The following is a 17,391-nucleotide window of genomic DNA, read 5'->3' on the forward strand; positions in this document are numbered from 1 at the left end:
CCTATTACTTTTACTGGTGAAAATAACGGTAAAAGGATTTTAGTCACATATTGTAGAATATCGATTCTAACTACTATATTCTGTTCCCTTATTATAGGCTGTTCGCGAATAGAACTGTTATAATGGGCCATTGCTTATCATCATTACAACGGTTTATGGACTATATTTATGAGGGCTTTTACGTCATCTATGCGTATATCTATCATAAAATCGATCACAGTTTAATATCACTGCAGATTCGTACTTAATATCCCCCATTTTTTTTTCGTTGTTTCCCATTCTTTTCTCCCAGCTTATGCCCTATTGTTTTCGTTGTTTCCATTAATTCCTTTCTCCCATCCTATCTCATCTTCTCTCTTCGGCCTCGGGCTTAATAAAATTTCGTCTTTTACAATTTATTACGTGGTTTTCCAGTTTGAAATTGATTGTCAATGCCAATGTCTATATTTAAGAGGTATTTTAATATCGAAAGATAATTTGGCATTTTTAATTTGATTGTATTTACTTATTTATCATTTCTTAATTTATTCATATATTTGTTTGTTTTTATTGTCGTGAAAATTGACAACTTTTCACGTTTAACTTTCTTTTGTTTTACATAACGTCCTAGGCTTACATTCAAGACGTCACGTGGCAGAGAGAGAGAGAGAGAGAGAGAGAGAGAGAGAGAGAGAGAGAGAGAGAGAGAGAGTATTAACATCGCGCAGAGGGAAGATATTGTGACTTGTCACCAACTAGTCTTAGGTCGGGGTAAAATATTTTTGTTGCTAAAGAGTGATTTTTATCACTTAAAAAAAATCTACCGCTATTGTCCTCAATAAAATATGTAAACTGAATTTCATAACTTTGACCATAGAATTAGATATAGATTCTAATTCATTTCCACCCAGTACAGATTAAATGTGGTATGTCATAATTTTGTTTTTTGATACTGTTTCATTTTCTAAACAATCTTGTGATACGTTTGGTATCTTCTCAAAGATTATCTGACAACTGGTCGCAAGAGGGTTGCCAATTTGGCGTTTTTAACGCAAAATTCCAAAAGCTTGGCGTTTTTAAAAATGCCATTTGGAATGAAAAGATGAAAGATGCATTTATTGGCATTTTAGAAATATTACATTGTCTTATAAATTACAAATAAATTCAAATTTCGTAAAAGAAATTAAATTTTCACGCTTCAGTTAGCAGGACGAGGTGATTTAAAAATTAACACAAGCTCATAGCAGCCGCTTAAGAAATCAAGATTTTTTTCAACTTTTAAGTGCATTAAAAAAAAACGAGATGCTCTGAAATTTGGCATTTTAAAATACAATTTGGCATTTCATTTTCATACAAATTGTTTGGCATTTTTCGTTAAAAATTAATCTGGCAACATACTGCTCCTCATTCCTTGTCTATTTATTTATTTCTTCCGCAAATCACACAGTCATAGGTCCGCGATGTTTCCGTCTGTACGCGTGTCTCGCTCACGGCATCTCAATATTGATTTTCTAGCTGGTCGATAGCAACACCCACCGCATAGTAACGATTTTCATTGTCTGTGGAGTAGTGGGCGTAGGATCATTATTATTATTATTATGATAATTATTATTATCATGATTGTTACTTGCGATATGGTTCAACTCAAAATCAAAACAAAACAATGAAACCGTCTGTTGTTCGTGATTAATTTGACAGTGAAGTTAATCTTTTGTTAATCGAATTTCCTTGGGACAGACATTCAATTTTATGCGTGGGTGTTGGAGGAGAGTAGCGATAAGACAAAACGATGGATAGATATACAGAGATAGAAAAATGGATAGATATATAAAAAGATATATTGGTTGATAGATAGATGCATAGGTGGATAGATCGATAGGTAGATAGAAAGATGGATAATTCGATATATATATATATATATATATATATATATATATATATATATATATATTTATATATAGATAGATAGATAGATATATATATAGATAGATAGATAGATAGATAGATAGATAGATAGACAGATAGATAGATAGATAGATAGATAGATAGATAGATAGATAGATAGATAGATAGATAGATAGATAGATAGATATATAGATAGATAGATAGATAGATAGATAGATAGATAGATAGATAGCTGTCATCGTTCATTAAATATCTCAGAGAGACCGGTTTATCCATAGCCATCGTTAACTTATAGCTTGACACTGACCAAAAGTGACCTCAAAAGACGAGTCTTTGGTCACAAAAGACAAATCGTGAGTTGTATTCAATAGGTCAACCAATGGAATCACTTGTTTCCTTGAGCTCTACTAACGACAACTCACTAGACACTGCACAACCCTTTAAAATGACGTCAAACTGTAGGTCCTATAGATATAACGAAGATGACGTCACTCCTGCCTTTGTTATTGTTTTTTGCCATCCGCAATTATGAGTAATTCTCACTAAACTGTATTAATCAGACTATAAACGATCATGATTACACACAGTTTTGTGCGTTGGCCAGTTATACTTCCGGATGGCAATGTTGTGAACTTCTTTGCCAAGCGCATGCTATCTATAGATAGTTCGAAGATGACGTCACTCAGGTCTTTGTTATTGTTTTTTGCCATCCGTTTATGAGTAATGCTCACTGAACTGTATTAACCTGACTATAAACGTTCAAGGTTACACATAGTTTTGTGTGTTTGTCCATTATACTTCCGGATGGCAATGTTGTGAACTTCTTAGCCAAGCACATACTATCTAGAGGGTTCTAGTGTCAGGCTATAATATATTATCGCAACGGGTTTTCCCTTTTGTTTGTCGTCGTGAAAGTAAAAAGGACATTAAAAATAGAAGAAAAGTCATGGCATCAAACCCTCTACTCTTTTGGTTCCTAAACCCTTAGGAGTGTGTGTATCTAACCTGTTCTTTGGAGCACTAATAACGAATAGGTTACATAAATGTAGCATAACTATTTTAGTAGCCTTATGTATAGAGGCAGATTCTTATGATTATGGGACGTAAAAGAGCGAGGATGGACGATCTTCATTTATGACCAGAACATAGATAGTATGCGCTTGGCTAAGAAGCTCATAACATTGCCATCCGGAAGTATAACGGACCAACACACAAAACTGTGTGAATCCATGAACATTTATAATCGGGTTAAAACAGTTCAGTGATCATTACTCATAAAAGAGGATGGCAAAAAACAATAACAATGACCTTCGAACTATCCATAGGCAGATTCTTATGATTATGGGACGTAAAAGAGCGAGGATGGATGTTCTTCATTTATGACCAGAATATAATTAGACTGGACAATAAGATACTGTCACTCTCACACCAGGAGATAAATTACACAAGGGATGTATCGAGTCTTTCGGAAGAGCGGTTCTACACTTGCGATGAAACAGGAATCAGGTTTTTTACACCACACATTTTTCCCCTATTGATTAGAGGGGAAGGTAATGGTATTGTAATGCAAAATATCAGCATCATCTCGATGTTTTCGTCTTTGGCCTATTATATAATAATCCTTCTGTCTCTCCATTTTTTCTTATAGTATCATTATTAAATATAAAAATCATCAACCAAAAACAAATTTTCTTCCAATTCTTTTTATTATATTTTTTTTGTTTCAGATGATGGACTTCCAGAGAAATTTAGAAAATAAAATAAAGGCTTTCCAGATGTCTGGACCTGTCGTCGTTGAGGTAAAGTAGTTGGACAGAATCAAGAAGTTGGTTCTATTTTACACGTTAGAAGAAATCTAATAAACAGCACTAAAAAAAAGACAAGAAAATTGAAATATTCTCGCGGCATAAGACGTCATCATTCAATAATAAAAGACATTTTTGACGGAATGGTGGAAAGAAAAAGAGGTGAAAGCCGGCTAACGGGATCACGGATGGAGGGCATCAAGCGTCGCCAGCGTAAAGTTATAGCCAGACACCGTGGCCTTCGTAAGGTTATGGCCTGATACTGACCAAAAATGACGTCAAAATGCCAGTCTTTTGCAACAAAAGAAAACAAATCGTGAGTTGAATTCAATAGTTCAACCAATGAAATGACTTGTTTCCATGAGCACTACTAACGACAACTCACCAGGCCGTGCAAAAACCAAATAGTGACGTCAAACTGCCAGTCCTTTTGGATTTCAGTGTCAGGCTATAACATAACGAAGGCCACGCTGACACTGACCAAAAAATGACGTCAAAATGCCAGTCTTTTGCCACAAAAGAAAACAAATCGTGAGTTGTATTCAATAGTTCAACCAATGGGACCACTTGTTTCCATGAGCTCAACTAACGACAACTCACTTGGCCGTGCAAAAACCAAATTATAGATAGTATGCGATTGGCTAAGAAGCTCATAACATTGCCATCCGGAAGTATAACGGATCAACACACAAAGCTGTGTGTATCCATGAACGTTTATAGTCGGGTTAATACAGTTCAGTGAGCATTACTCATGAACGCGGATGGCAAAAAACAATAATAAAGACCTGAGTGACGTCATCTTCGAACTATCTATAATGACACCCAATAGATAGTATGCGCTTGGCTAAGAAGCTCAAAAAATTGCCATCCGGAAGTACAACGGACGAACACAAAAACTTTTTGTAACCATGAACGTTTATAGTCTGTTTCTTACAGTTTAGTGAGAAGTACTCATAAACGTGGATGGCAAAATACAATAACAAAGACCCGAGTGACGTCATCTTCGTTCTATCTACGTGGAGTCGCGGTTTATCCCGTTTCTCATAGCGGAAAGAAGTCTGCCTCTTTCGAAAAGAGAGAACTTTCTGCCCATACAATAATTGTTTAATGCACAGGGCAAGGAAAAAAATCGAATACATTTAGAATGTCCAATAGGCTTCAACAGTCGTGACGTCACTTCCCTCGTAATGACGCATAGTAACTTAGTAACTGGTTCTAAATTCTCAGAACAATGGCGGACGCCCTTATGAAATACTTCTCCAACGAGCATAAAAGTGTATCTAGAGTAGTAAAACATTATAAATCTGATCATGTTTTGACTTTTTTACATTGTGATCACATGACATGTGAAAAAGTTTTAGCCAGCAGGAGGAATAAAAAGTACCGATTTTCTTTGTCTAGAACCAAGCTGCTTGATGCTGGGCTTACGTGACATCAGACTATTGAATTCAATTGCGAGTATATCGAATGCTTTACAGATCGAGCCACCCCTTTCTCAGTTCTTGTCGTTATCTGAAAACAATGCTAATCATATTTGCAGCTTATTTACAAAACATTTTTCCCCAATTTTGATCTATAAACTTTTAAATGATTATATATCGAAAGATTTCTGCGACTTCCAATTTGTCTAAAATTTTCAACCCGAAACTTCATAGAGTGTCGCGTTTAAGATATTTTGTAAATTGGGGACATTTTACTATATCGATATTGATGTTATGCGTGTATGTAAAATATTCACATCTGCCCACCAGCTGAAACATACCAATAAACACAGCTGATGTAAGCATAACCACTTATAGTTTGATCGATATATTTCAATGAAAACTAATCATCCGGCTATGTGATCTTGTGGTATACCACTCGCTTTCGGATCGGAAAGTCCAGGGTTCGAGCCTCGCGCTCGGCGCTTAGTTGAGTCCTTGGAGAAGGTTCTTTACTCACATTCTCTCACTGTATTCATGTATAAAATGAGTACCTGGCCGTTAACAGCTTTGTCTGTGTCCGAAAAATTGTAATATCGCCTAACATGTGTCATGTCTCGTCCTACATGTTAAATGTTGCTGTTGATCAGGGACCCCTTGTAAAGCTCTTTGAGCACATTTAGTGGATATAAAGTTCAATTTTAATTCTAATTTTAATTTTAATCATCGAAGTGGCGTTATATAAACAATAGCAAAGAGCTGAGTGGCATGACTTCATTCCTATAATATTTTAAAGTGAAAGTTTTTCTAACCAAATAAGAACAAAATTGTTTTGTCACTAACTGGTTAAAAAACAACAGTGGGTGGTCGATGACTTATTGGCAAAATAATATAATAGAGATGAGTGGGTAGACATAGACATCTCTAGAAATTTTTGGAAAAATATAATAAAACAACTTACCAGGTTTTTGTTTTGTATGTAGCTTAAAAATGATAATATGTGAGCAACCGAATCAGGATGGTTTTAAATTGTTAAGGACCAGATTGTAAAAAAAAGTATTGAGTTTTTTAAATAAAATGATCATAATCAGAAAAATTAAACTATTAAACTTGAAAACAAAAAACAAACGACATTCACCTTCCTCACTGCAGTTTATTCTAACTCAAATTCTATATAATCTCAGCATAATATAATTGAATTAAAATTATTGTTCACTCCAAGATAACACCGTTGTTGACACGACGAGTGATATTTCTGAAATGACAAAAGAAAATCACATTCCTATTGGAAAATAATACAGGGGGGAACTTTAGAATTTCTTTCTCCTTTTGTTTTTCATGCTGATGTTAAATAATGAATCAATCAATGCAGGCAGTGGGCTGACTGCTAATAATGATGATGGTGGGGAATACTAACTCCATTCAGCAGTTGTAGTAAACAAAACTATTAGATAGCAATGTGATTGTTAGATGGATGATTTGACAACAAGACGCGATGGCTCTGGAAGGGGAAGGACAGACATCCTGTCAAACTACAACAATACATCTTAACCCTTTCCGTACCAGCCAATCTCAAAATTTCCCCCAAAATTCGACACCCACCAAACGCAAAAATATGTTTTTCTTCTTATTCAAACAGAAAAGGAACAAATACATTCTATGCATAATATTGATCAGCAGAATGACCTCTACAACACAGTGTCACGTTTTAAATAGCTATAATAAAACATTTTACATTAAATTGTGTGATTTACAAAAGAAATCCGAATGATAAAAAAAGTGCTGGTTGGATCGTAACGAATGTGACGATTTTCCTATGGTTGGGAAGTAGAGGGTTAACACAGACGACGACAATAACAACAACAACAACAACAAACACCAACACCTGCAGCAACAACAAGAAGAAGAAGCCATGGCAGTGTAAGTGAAGGACACGCTGTCAACAACACCCTTAACAACAACAACAACAACAATAACAACAACAAAAATAAAACATAAATGGAATAGAAAAATGCGAAAGGAATCCGATTAGACGTCTATATAAGATAAAAGAAATAGATAAATGGATAAGTATAACGGAGTGATGTCAATTTCGTTCCTTCTATATTATTGTATTATTTTCCCCTTTACTAGTCAAAACTGGTGTCCCCGCTGCATATTGTTGGCAAGATCATATTAAAAACTGGTTGAAATTACTTTGTGTTAGTGTTGCGCTTTATCAAAATGGTCTACCAAGCGAAAGAAATAGGGTTATAATTTTATTGCATTATCCCACAACAAGAGCAAAAACGACAGCACTAACTATATATTATTACTGCTGCTACCATTTTCACCACCATTAACACCACCACCACCACCACCACCATCACCACCACCACCACAATCACTACCGCCACCACAAAAACACAAAAACAAAAACAACTACTACTAGTACTCCTCCTCCTCTACCTCCTCCTCCTCCTCCTCCTCCTCCTCCCTCTACTACTACTACTACTACTACTACTACTACTACTACTACTACTACTACTACTACTACTACTACTACTACTACTACTACTACTACTACTACTACTACTACTACTACTACTACTACTACTACTACTACTACTACTACTACTATTACTACTATTACTACTACTACTACAACAACAACTACTACTACTACTACTACTACTACTACTACTACTACTACTACTACTACTACTACTACTACTACTACTACAAGAAAATACCTAATCAATACATTCCAACCAGCCGAAATCGCTGGACCTCTCGAGCACTGTTCTCCATTTTAAGTCAAAGGAATACTCTTCAACAGCCTTAACGTCACTTCCTTCCTAATGACGCATGGTAACTTAGTAACACTGGCTCTAAACTATCGGAACAATGGCGGACACCCGTATGAAATATTTCCCCGGCGAGCATAAAAGCGTATCCAGAGGAAAAAAAAACCCACATTGATCATGTTTTGACTTTAACACATTCTGGTCACAAGACATATGAAAAGTTCTAGCGAGCATAAAGAATAAAAAAATAATGATTTTCTTTGTTTAGAACCAAGATGGCCGCCGTTGCCTTGCGGCGTGACATCAGACTACTGAATCCAATTCAGGTGGGTGATATTGTATAATTTTACATTGTTAGTAAAATGAATTTGTATTTATGCAAGCGTTTAGCAAAAATGTTCACAACATCCGCCAGCCGGATATAACTTACCAACACACACACATTTATTTGTAACCTTGAACGTTTATTGATAATATGGGTTTAGCCAAAATAAGTCATAGCATCCGCCAACCGGATAGAACGTACCAACTTACAAGACTATAATATGTAACCTTGAACGTTTGTAGTTTGACTGATATAATTTAATGAGAACTAATCATTAAAATAGCTGTCTTAAAATTTATAATAGAGAGCGTCAATTTTGTTCCTCCTATTGAATTTAACCGACGTGTAGCTACATATGTGCAGGTCTGACACCCGAACGCAATTATGGGCCTATTTTAACCTTGTTTTATTGAACAATATTTTACGTCATTTTTTTGTGATTTCCACATGACAACAATAATAGGCCCATAATGAATTGGGTTATCAGTCAAATAGGATTCAGTAGTCGGCGGCCATCTTGGTTCTAAACAAAGAAAATCATTACTCTTTGTTCTTCATGCTGGCTAGAACTTTTCATTCCCTTTTCATATGCCTTGTGATCAGAATGTGTAAAAGTAAAAACATGATCAAATTTATGGGTCTTTTTCCCTCTGGACACGCTTTTATGCTCGCCGGAGAAATATTTCATACGGGCGTCCGCCATTGTTCGATAGTTAAGAGCCAGTGTTACTAAGTTACCATGCGTCATTGGGAAGGAAGTGACGTTACGACTATTGAAGAGTATTTGTGTACGTCAAATTTAACCCACCAATCCGACATATGCAGTTGAGTTTATGTCAGCTATCATCGGCTTTGTCATCGCAATCACCGTCATCGTCTTTTTATTTAATTTTTTTTTATTGAGCTTTTATATAGCGCAATATCCACTAAATGTGCTCAAAGCGCTTTACAAGGGGTCCCTGGCTAACAGCAACATTTAACATTTAGGACGGGACATGACGCCTGTTAGACGATGTTATAATTTTTTCGGACAGAGATAACGCTGTTAACGGCCAGGTTCTCATTTTACACCTGATTACGGTGAGAGAATGTGAGTAAAGAGCCTTCTCCAAGGACTCAACTATGCGCCGAGCGAGGCTCGAACCCAGGACCTTCCGATCCGAAAGCGAGTGTCATATCACAAGACCACATAGCCACACTTCACCATTATCATTGTATTCAGTGTTACCATTGTCATGATTATCAGCATCATCATTGTCAAGAGTTGTTTGGTGAGAGAGGGGGGGGGGGGGGTGCGAAATGGCCGATGGTTGAGGCTTTGTACTGTGACACGAAAAGTCCCGGGTTCGAGCGTAGCCATCGTTATGTTATAGATAGTATGCGCTTGGCACTGGCCATACTCTTTTCAGCTTAAGATTGAGCTTTTTATATATAGATAGTATGCGCTTGGCTAAGACGCTCAAAACATTGCCATCCGGAAGTATAACGGACCAACACATAAAACTGTGTGTATCCATGAACTTTTATAGTCTGGTTTATACAGTTTAATGAGAACAACTCGCACACGCGGATGGCAAAAACAATAACAAAGGCCTGAGTGACGTCATCTTCGAACCATCTATAGATAGAATGCGCTTGGCCAAGGAGTTCACAACATTGCCATCCGGAAGTATAACGGACCAACACACAAACTCTGTGTAACCATGAACTTTTATAGTCTGGTTAATACAGTTTAGTGAGAACAACTCACAAATGCGGATGGCAAAAACAATAACAAAGGCCTGAGTGACGTCATCTGCATACTATCTATAGCCTGACACTGAAATCCAAAAGGACTGGCAGTTTTACGTCATTATTTGTTTTTTTGCACCGTCTAGTGAGTTGTCGTTAGTAGAGCTCATGGAATCAAGTTATTTCAATGGTTGAACTATGGAATACAACTCACGATTTGTTTTCTTTTGTGGCAAAAGACTGGCATTTTTGGTCAGTGTCAGGCTTTAAGTTTACGATGTCCACGGTTCGAGTCACGCTGTAGGCACTTTCAGTTTTTCTTTGGTAAGATTATTAACCCATATTTTTTCCACCCTGAACGACATGGTGTGATTCCTGTTGACATCAGACATCTTGTTTGATGATTTATCGATAATAGAACGAAGTTGACGTCACTCAGGTCTTTGTTATTGTTCTTTGCCAGCCACGTCATGAGTGCGGCTATGTGGTCTAGTGGTATGACACTCGCTTTCGGATCGAAAGGTCCTGGGTTCGAGCCTCGCTCGGCGCATAGTTATGTCCTTGGAAAAGACTCTTTACTCCCATTCTCTCACCGTACTCAGGTGTAAAATGATTACCTGACCGTTAACAGCGTTGTCTCTGTCCGAAAAATTGTAATATCGCCTAACCGGCGTCATGTCTCGTCCTACGTGTTAAGTGCTGCTTTTGGCCAGGGACCCCTTATAAAGCGCTTTGAGCACGTTTAGTGGATATTGCGCTATATAAAAGCTCATTTATTCATTTATTTACTTCTCACTAAGCTGTCTGATCCAGACTATAAAAGTTCAAGGTTACACATTGCTTTGTATGTTGGCCCGTTATATTTCCGGATGACAATGTTGTGAACTCTTTAGCCAATCGCATAAGATATCTATATTATGGAACCTGTTGCGGAAGGCGTAATTATTTTTGTCATCATTGTTATCATTATATTCATCGTCGTCATCGTCATCATCATCATCATCATCATCAACATCATCGTCGTCGTTGTCGTCGTCGTCGTCATCTACATGTAGCAGCTCTGATCAAAGAGCGTCCATAAATTAGCTAACAATAGAAACACAAACATTGTCGTGCTCATTAGTTACATAAGTTTATAATTTCCACAAAAGAATCAATAAAGTATATCTTATCTTATCTTATCTTATCTTATCTTACTATCCTTATCATCAATGGCCTCATCATTGCTACGATGTAGTCAACGGCACCTTCATCATAACACTTATTATCATCGCATAATATTATCAACATTTCAAACAACATCCATCTTTTATGAGTCGTATTCACTTTTTAAGGTACCGATTGTGTGATTGTTTATTATATATTGATGCTATGCGTTTAGGTAAAATACTCACACAATCCGCCAGCAGGAAATAACATATCAACACATAAAACTATTTGTAACCCTAAACCGTTATAGTCTGATTTATATAATTAAAAGAGAACTAATCATGAAAATAGCTTTCTAAAAGCAATAACAACGAGCTGGGTGACGTCAATTTCGTTCCATCTATATGTTGCTCACGAAGGCAAGTGAGCGTTTTTTTTTCTTTTTCTTTGTTTTTTTGTTGTTGTTGATTTTTTCTTGTTAAAATTCATTTATTTATTTATTTATTTATTTATTTATTTATTTATTTATTTATTTATTTATTTATTTATTTATTCATTTACTGATTTATTTATTTATTCATTTATCTTACTTTTTGTTTGCTTAACATAACATAACATAATATGGTATTAGGCAAATAGGATAAAATCTCTTGAATACCCTTAATATTAATCGTCATGCCATAAATCTATTGATTAAAGATTACTTTAGTTGCTTTAGTTTATAATAAATTTTAAATATTCTAATTCCAATCTAATTCTAAGTTAAAGTATGATTTATAATTGCAACTGATTAAAAAAACAAACTTTAATTTGATTTAAATAATATGCGACGCAAAAATGTCTCAGTTCAGCCAAAAAAAAAACCCCAAAACAAACGCATTTGAAATGAATGCGATTTGTCATATCCGTTGTATGCATGCGTTTTGATGGAAAATTCACGATTTTATTATTTTTTCTACGTTAGGGTCAACATCATAATGGAAATAATTGGAGAGCAATTTTCCAAAACTTATTTTCACCATTTTTCCCGTTTCGAGATTAGATAATGTTTATGATTATTCCTCCTCCAGTCTTTTTTTTTTTTTTGCGCCTATAATCTTATTTTGATGAAACTTCAATTTTCTTACAATTAAAGTACAATCATCTGTTTTGTTCCCATAAGAAGCCTTTCCATTTTCACTCTTTCGTTAGTATTTTACAATTAAAGGAAGTTCTTGTCTTCCGATACCGAATAATAATACTGATGGTGAAGAGAATGATGATAGTGAGAATAATAATGATGATAATCATGATGATGATGATGATGATGATGATGATGATGATGATGATGATGATGATGATGATAATAAAATAATAATAATGATAATAATAATAATAATAATAATAATAATAATAATAATAATAATAATAATAATAATAATAATAATAATAATAATAATAATCATCATCATCATCATCATCATCATCATCACCATCATCATCATCATCATCATCATGTAGTTCCATATCTGAAGCAGACGTCGGAGGTCATCTTCCGCCAAGCTGATCTATCTCTTGCCAATTCTATTAAAGCAGCGCCACCTTTCTCAGCTTCATCTGTCCAAGTTCTTATCCCTTTCAAATAAGTTATTCTTTGTCTTCCTCTTATTCTTTTTCCATTCATCTTTCCAGTCAAGGCGAGTACTTCCAAACCAGGGTGGCGGATAATGTGTCCTAAAAATTCCATTTGGCGTTTGATGATTTTTGTTATCAGTGATCTTTTTTTGTTTGCTATTTCTAAAATTTCTTCATTTCTTTTCCTTTCCACCCATGACACCCTCATCATTCTTCTGTAAAACCACATTTCCGCCGCCTCCAGTCTTTTAACCATGGTCTTGTTTATGGTCCAGCTCTCACAACCATATAGCAGCACAGACAGTACATAGCAATCCAGGACCTTGATTTTTGTTTTCATGCTAATATTCCTGTTTTTCATAATTGTTTGCAGCTGGTTGAATGCATTCTTCGCCATACCTATTCTTTTCTTTATTTCACAATCTGATTTTCCATTGGATGTTACATTGAAGCCTAAATATTTGAAACATTCAACTTGTTGTATTGTTTGTCCTCTGCTTGTTATTACACAGGCTGGTGGGTTATTATTTTTAGATACCGTCATACATTCTGTTTTAGATATATTCAGTTCCAGTCCCATATTTTCACTACTCCTGACTACAACATCCAGTAATTCTTGTAGGTCATGTTCAGATTCTGCCAGTAGAACCGTATCATCTGCATACCTCAGATTTGTTACATTCCTTCCTCCAATACACACCCCCTTCTTATGTTCGATATCTCTTAATATCATTTCGCTATAGAGGTTGAATAATCTGGAGACAAAACACACCCCTGCCTAACTCCTCTTCTAATAGGTGTAAAACTGCTTAGCTCGTTGTCAACACGCACTGCTGCTTCTTGTTCCGTAATATTCTTAAATCTTTACCATCAATGCCCAAGGATGATAGAATTTTGAATAGTTTTTCGTGTTGTACTTTATCAAAGGCTTTTGAATAGGCGATGATACACATATACAGATCTTTATTTACTTCAATACATCTTTCCATCAGCATTGATAATGTGAATATTCCATTTCTGGTAATAATAATAATAATAATAATAATAATAATAATAATAATAATAATAATAATAATAATAATAATAATAATAATAATAATAATAATAATAATAATAATAATAATAATCATCATCATCATCATCATCATCATCATTATCATCATCATCATCATCATATCTTGTCGCGCCAGTGAGTCTTCTTCTTCTTCTTCTTCTTCTTCGTCTTGTGGAAACCTCCAATATTGTCGAGGATCACTCCACAGTTTGTATTGTTTTACATTTTAAACTTGCTAAAACTCTGCACATAATACTAAAACCACATAGATTAAAAAGTCACGTTGTGAACTCCAGCAATCGCGTGAAGGCATGTTGGCAACCGTTTTCAGCCACTTCAGCTGGGAGGCTATTCCATAGTCGGGCAGTGGAAGGGAAAAACGAATACATGTGGGCGTCTGTTTTTGATGTTGGGATGGTTACTCTTGCTGTGTGTCCCCTCGTATTTCTTGTGCCGATATCTTTGATGTCGTTTGGAAGTTTAAGGCACGAATTTTTGTAGTAGATCTTGTGGAGCAATCTAAGTTTATCTATCTTTCTTCTCTTTTCCAGAGGTTCAAGGCCAATCCGTTGTGATATTTCAGACGCACTTGAGAAAGGATCGAATGTGTTTGTGATGCGTCTTGCTGTTTTTCTTTGGATGTTTTCTAAGGTGTCGATGTTTTTCTTTGTATATGGGTCCCAAATTGAGCTGCCATACTCCAAAATTGGTCTAACAATAGTTTTAAAAGCAAGGGTTTGAGTTGTGATTGGGCATCTTTTTTTTAATTGCGGGTGATGTAAGCGCTTGTTTGATTTGCCTTTGAAGCCAGGTGACATATGTGGTCATTCCATTTGAGGTTTTTAGCAAACTCAATGCCAAGGTATTTTGCTGTCTTTACATGTTCCAGGTTTTGACCATGAAGTTGGTATTCAAATGTTATAGGTGCTTTCTTATTTGTGATGGTTAGAACATTGCACTTTGATACGTTAAATTCCATTTGATTTATTGTTTCCCATTCTTGTAATTTAGCTAGATCGTCATTTAGTGTTTTGCAGTAGTCTGTTGTTTTTATCTGATTATATAATGCTGTGTCGTCAGCAAAGAGGCGCACTTTTGACCTTATACCTTGTGGAAGATCGTTTATGTACACTAAAAATAGGACGGGCCCAAGGACTGAGCCCTGAGGTACGCCCGATGTCACCATCCCGATAGTGGAAGTCTCGCCGTCGACAAGAACTTGTTGGGTGCGATTGTCCAGAAAAGTTGCAATCCATTGTAAGGTTTTGTTCCTGATACCAACGTCATACAATTTCTGGATTAACCGATGGTGAGGGACCTTGTCGAAGGCCTTGGCAAAGTCCAGTAGTACTAGATCAATTTGACCACCTTTATCAATAGCAGCTGACAGATCATGTGTTAATGATAGAAGTTGAGTTTGACATGAGTGGTGCTTCCTAAATCCGTGCTGTTCATCACAAAAAATACTGTTAGTTTCGAGATATTTAGTTATTGAGGATCTCACTATATGCTCCAACAGTTTGTAGCAAATGCAGGTTAATGAAATTGGACGGTAGTTTTGAGCCCTGCTTCTATCACCTTTCTTGTAGATGGGTTGGACAAGAGCGTGCTTCCAAACAATTGGTATGTCTCCCATTTCAAGAGAGAGTTTGAACAAATGTGTGAGGGCAGGTGCAAATTCGTTACTCAATATCTTTAAGAGACGGGATGGTATTTTGTCTGGGCCACATGCTTTCTTTGGATCTAGAGTGGCGAGGAGTTTGGAAACGCCCTCTACTGTCACATTGATTTCGGCCATAGTGTTGGAATCGTTTTCTTCGCCTTGTAGTTGTTGAGTGGTAATTTTGGTATGAGCTTTTGAAGCAAAAACAGAGCAGAATTGGTTATTAAGTATGTCTGCTTTTTCCTTTGCATCAGAGTATAATACACGATCATGCTCAAGGGGCGCTATACCAACCGAATCGCACCTCCTACTTTTTATAAATTTCCAGAGCTTTTTGTTTGAGTCTTCACTAACAAGTTCCTTAACATGATTATGATAGGCCTTTCTACTCTCTTTTTGTGTTTCTTTTTTCAGTCGGGCATAATTGTACCAGTCTTTCTTACTGTTGGACTTTCTCGCTCTGCTCCATGCCTTTTGTTTCCGTCTAGATAATCGTTTGACGGTGGTGTTTATCCATGGTTGGTGAAATTTCCTTGAGCTTTTCTTCGTTGGTACATGTTTGGTCATCATTTTGTTTAGGTGGTCGTTGATGGCAGTCCAAACATCCTCAGTGCTTTCTAGATGTTGATTAATTATGTTTTCACTAAAAAGACGTGTTTCTGTCCGCATTTCGGCGATATTTGCCTTTTTCCAAATAGTAATAGGGTGTGATTTTTTTGTGATTTTGTTTGCTTTGATAGTGCTTTCCGTGATGAGAATGTCATGGTCACTAATGCCTGGAATGGTTGTACACTTGACAATTAAATTTGGTCGATTTGTGATAAATAAGTCGAGGATATTTGTACCCCTTGTTGGATTTTTGTTTATTTGACTCAGGCCAAACTCTTGCAATTTGTTAATAAATGCTTGGTTTATAAATGAAGGATATTGGTAACTGATTATTTTTTCTTGTTCCCAATTGATATCAGGTAGGTTCAGGTCTCCGCTTAACCAGAGTACATTTTTCGGGTCTAGGCTATCAATACAGCGTGTTATCTCAGTCATTTGTTCCATAGTTGAGTTTGAAGGTGTTCTATACATAGCGCCCACAGTGAGTAGGCCTTGTTCTGTTTTGATATTTACGATCACCGATTCTGATTTTGTTTGAATGTCAAGCTTTACTACTGAGAGGTTTGTTGTTGTTGCAACCAGCACCCCACCATACCTATCTTCTCGGTCTTTCCTGAAAACGTTGAAATATGTCTCTGGTGGAAATATTTCATTGTCCTTTATTTCGGAATGAAGCCATGTTTCAGTACCTATGATTATGTCTGGTTTTATATCTGATATCAATTTCCAAAATTCCGGTAGTTTTGGAATTAAACTTTGAAAGTTTATGGTCATAGTTCTCAACATGTTTTTCGGTTCACCATTACGGCCACTGTTAGTTTGCCTGTTTGCTATTTTAAGCGTGTTATGATATGAGTTGATTTGGTGATTGATTCTTTTTATTTCATTTGGCCTCATATTGACCCTTCTTCCCCCCTTTGTTGTTATTGTCTTATTTTCACAAGCCACGTTCTCATTATGTTTACTTAAGTCCTGCATCTCATCAAAATGATCAGGTGTTGTCATTTTGTTTTGTTGATATGTTGATGTGTCGTTTACTATTGGCATGTTGTTGTGAGTGTCGTTGACTGGTATGTTGATCAGAGACCTTGGGCACCGTTGTGTGTTATGTACTTTGAGTGCTCTATTAGTATGAAAGGGCGGTGGTCTGTGACCTATTTGAATATTTATTTTTCTTCGTTTCCGCACACCACCACGACTTGGTCGTAGCCGCTGGTTATTACTGCTATTATTTTTACCGTTATACCAAGACGATTCTGTGTCGTTCCAATAAATGTTGTCGTAATAAGGATAAAAATAGATATGGCACATCGTGACTAAAAATCTTAACGTAAGTGTAAACAATAAATG

The 17,391-nt window shown here is 36.1% G+C and overlaps 1 protein-coding gene across 1 annotated transcript in view; it reads right to left on the reverse strand.

The window, feature by feature from the left end:
• LOC144969151 (uncharacterized) overlaps nucleotides 1–16,815 on the reverse strand; it is a 25,764-nt gene extending 8,949 nt beyond the window's left edge. The window contains exon 1 of the mRNA XM_078908259.1: nucleotides 15,388–16,815. Coding sequence (XP_078764385.1) covers nucleotides 15,388–16,815 — 1,428 coding nt within the window. The remainder of the gene's footprint in view (nucleotides 1–15,387) is intronic.
• Between the last annotated feature and the right edge of the window lie 576 nt (nucleotides 16,816–17,391).

The sequence above is a fragment of the Berghia stephanieae genome, chromosome 3 (assembly GCF_034508935.2).
Source record: "Berghia stephanieae isolate SIO BIC M18660-M18661 chromosome 3, UCSD_Bste_1.3, whole genome shotgun sequence".
Lineage (NCBI taxonomy): Eukaryota > Metazoa > Mollusca > Gastropoda > Nudibranchia > Aeolidiidae > Berghia > Berghia stephanieae.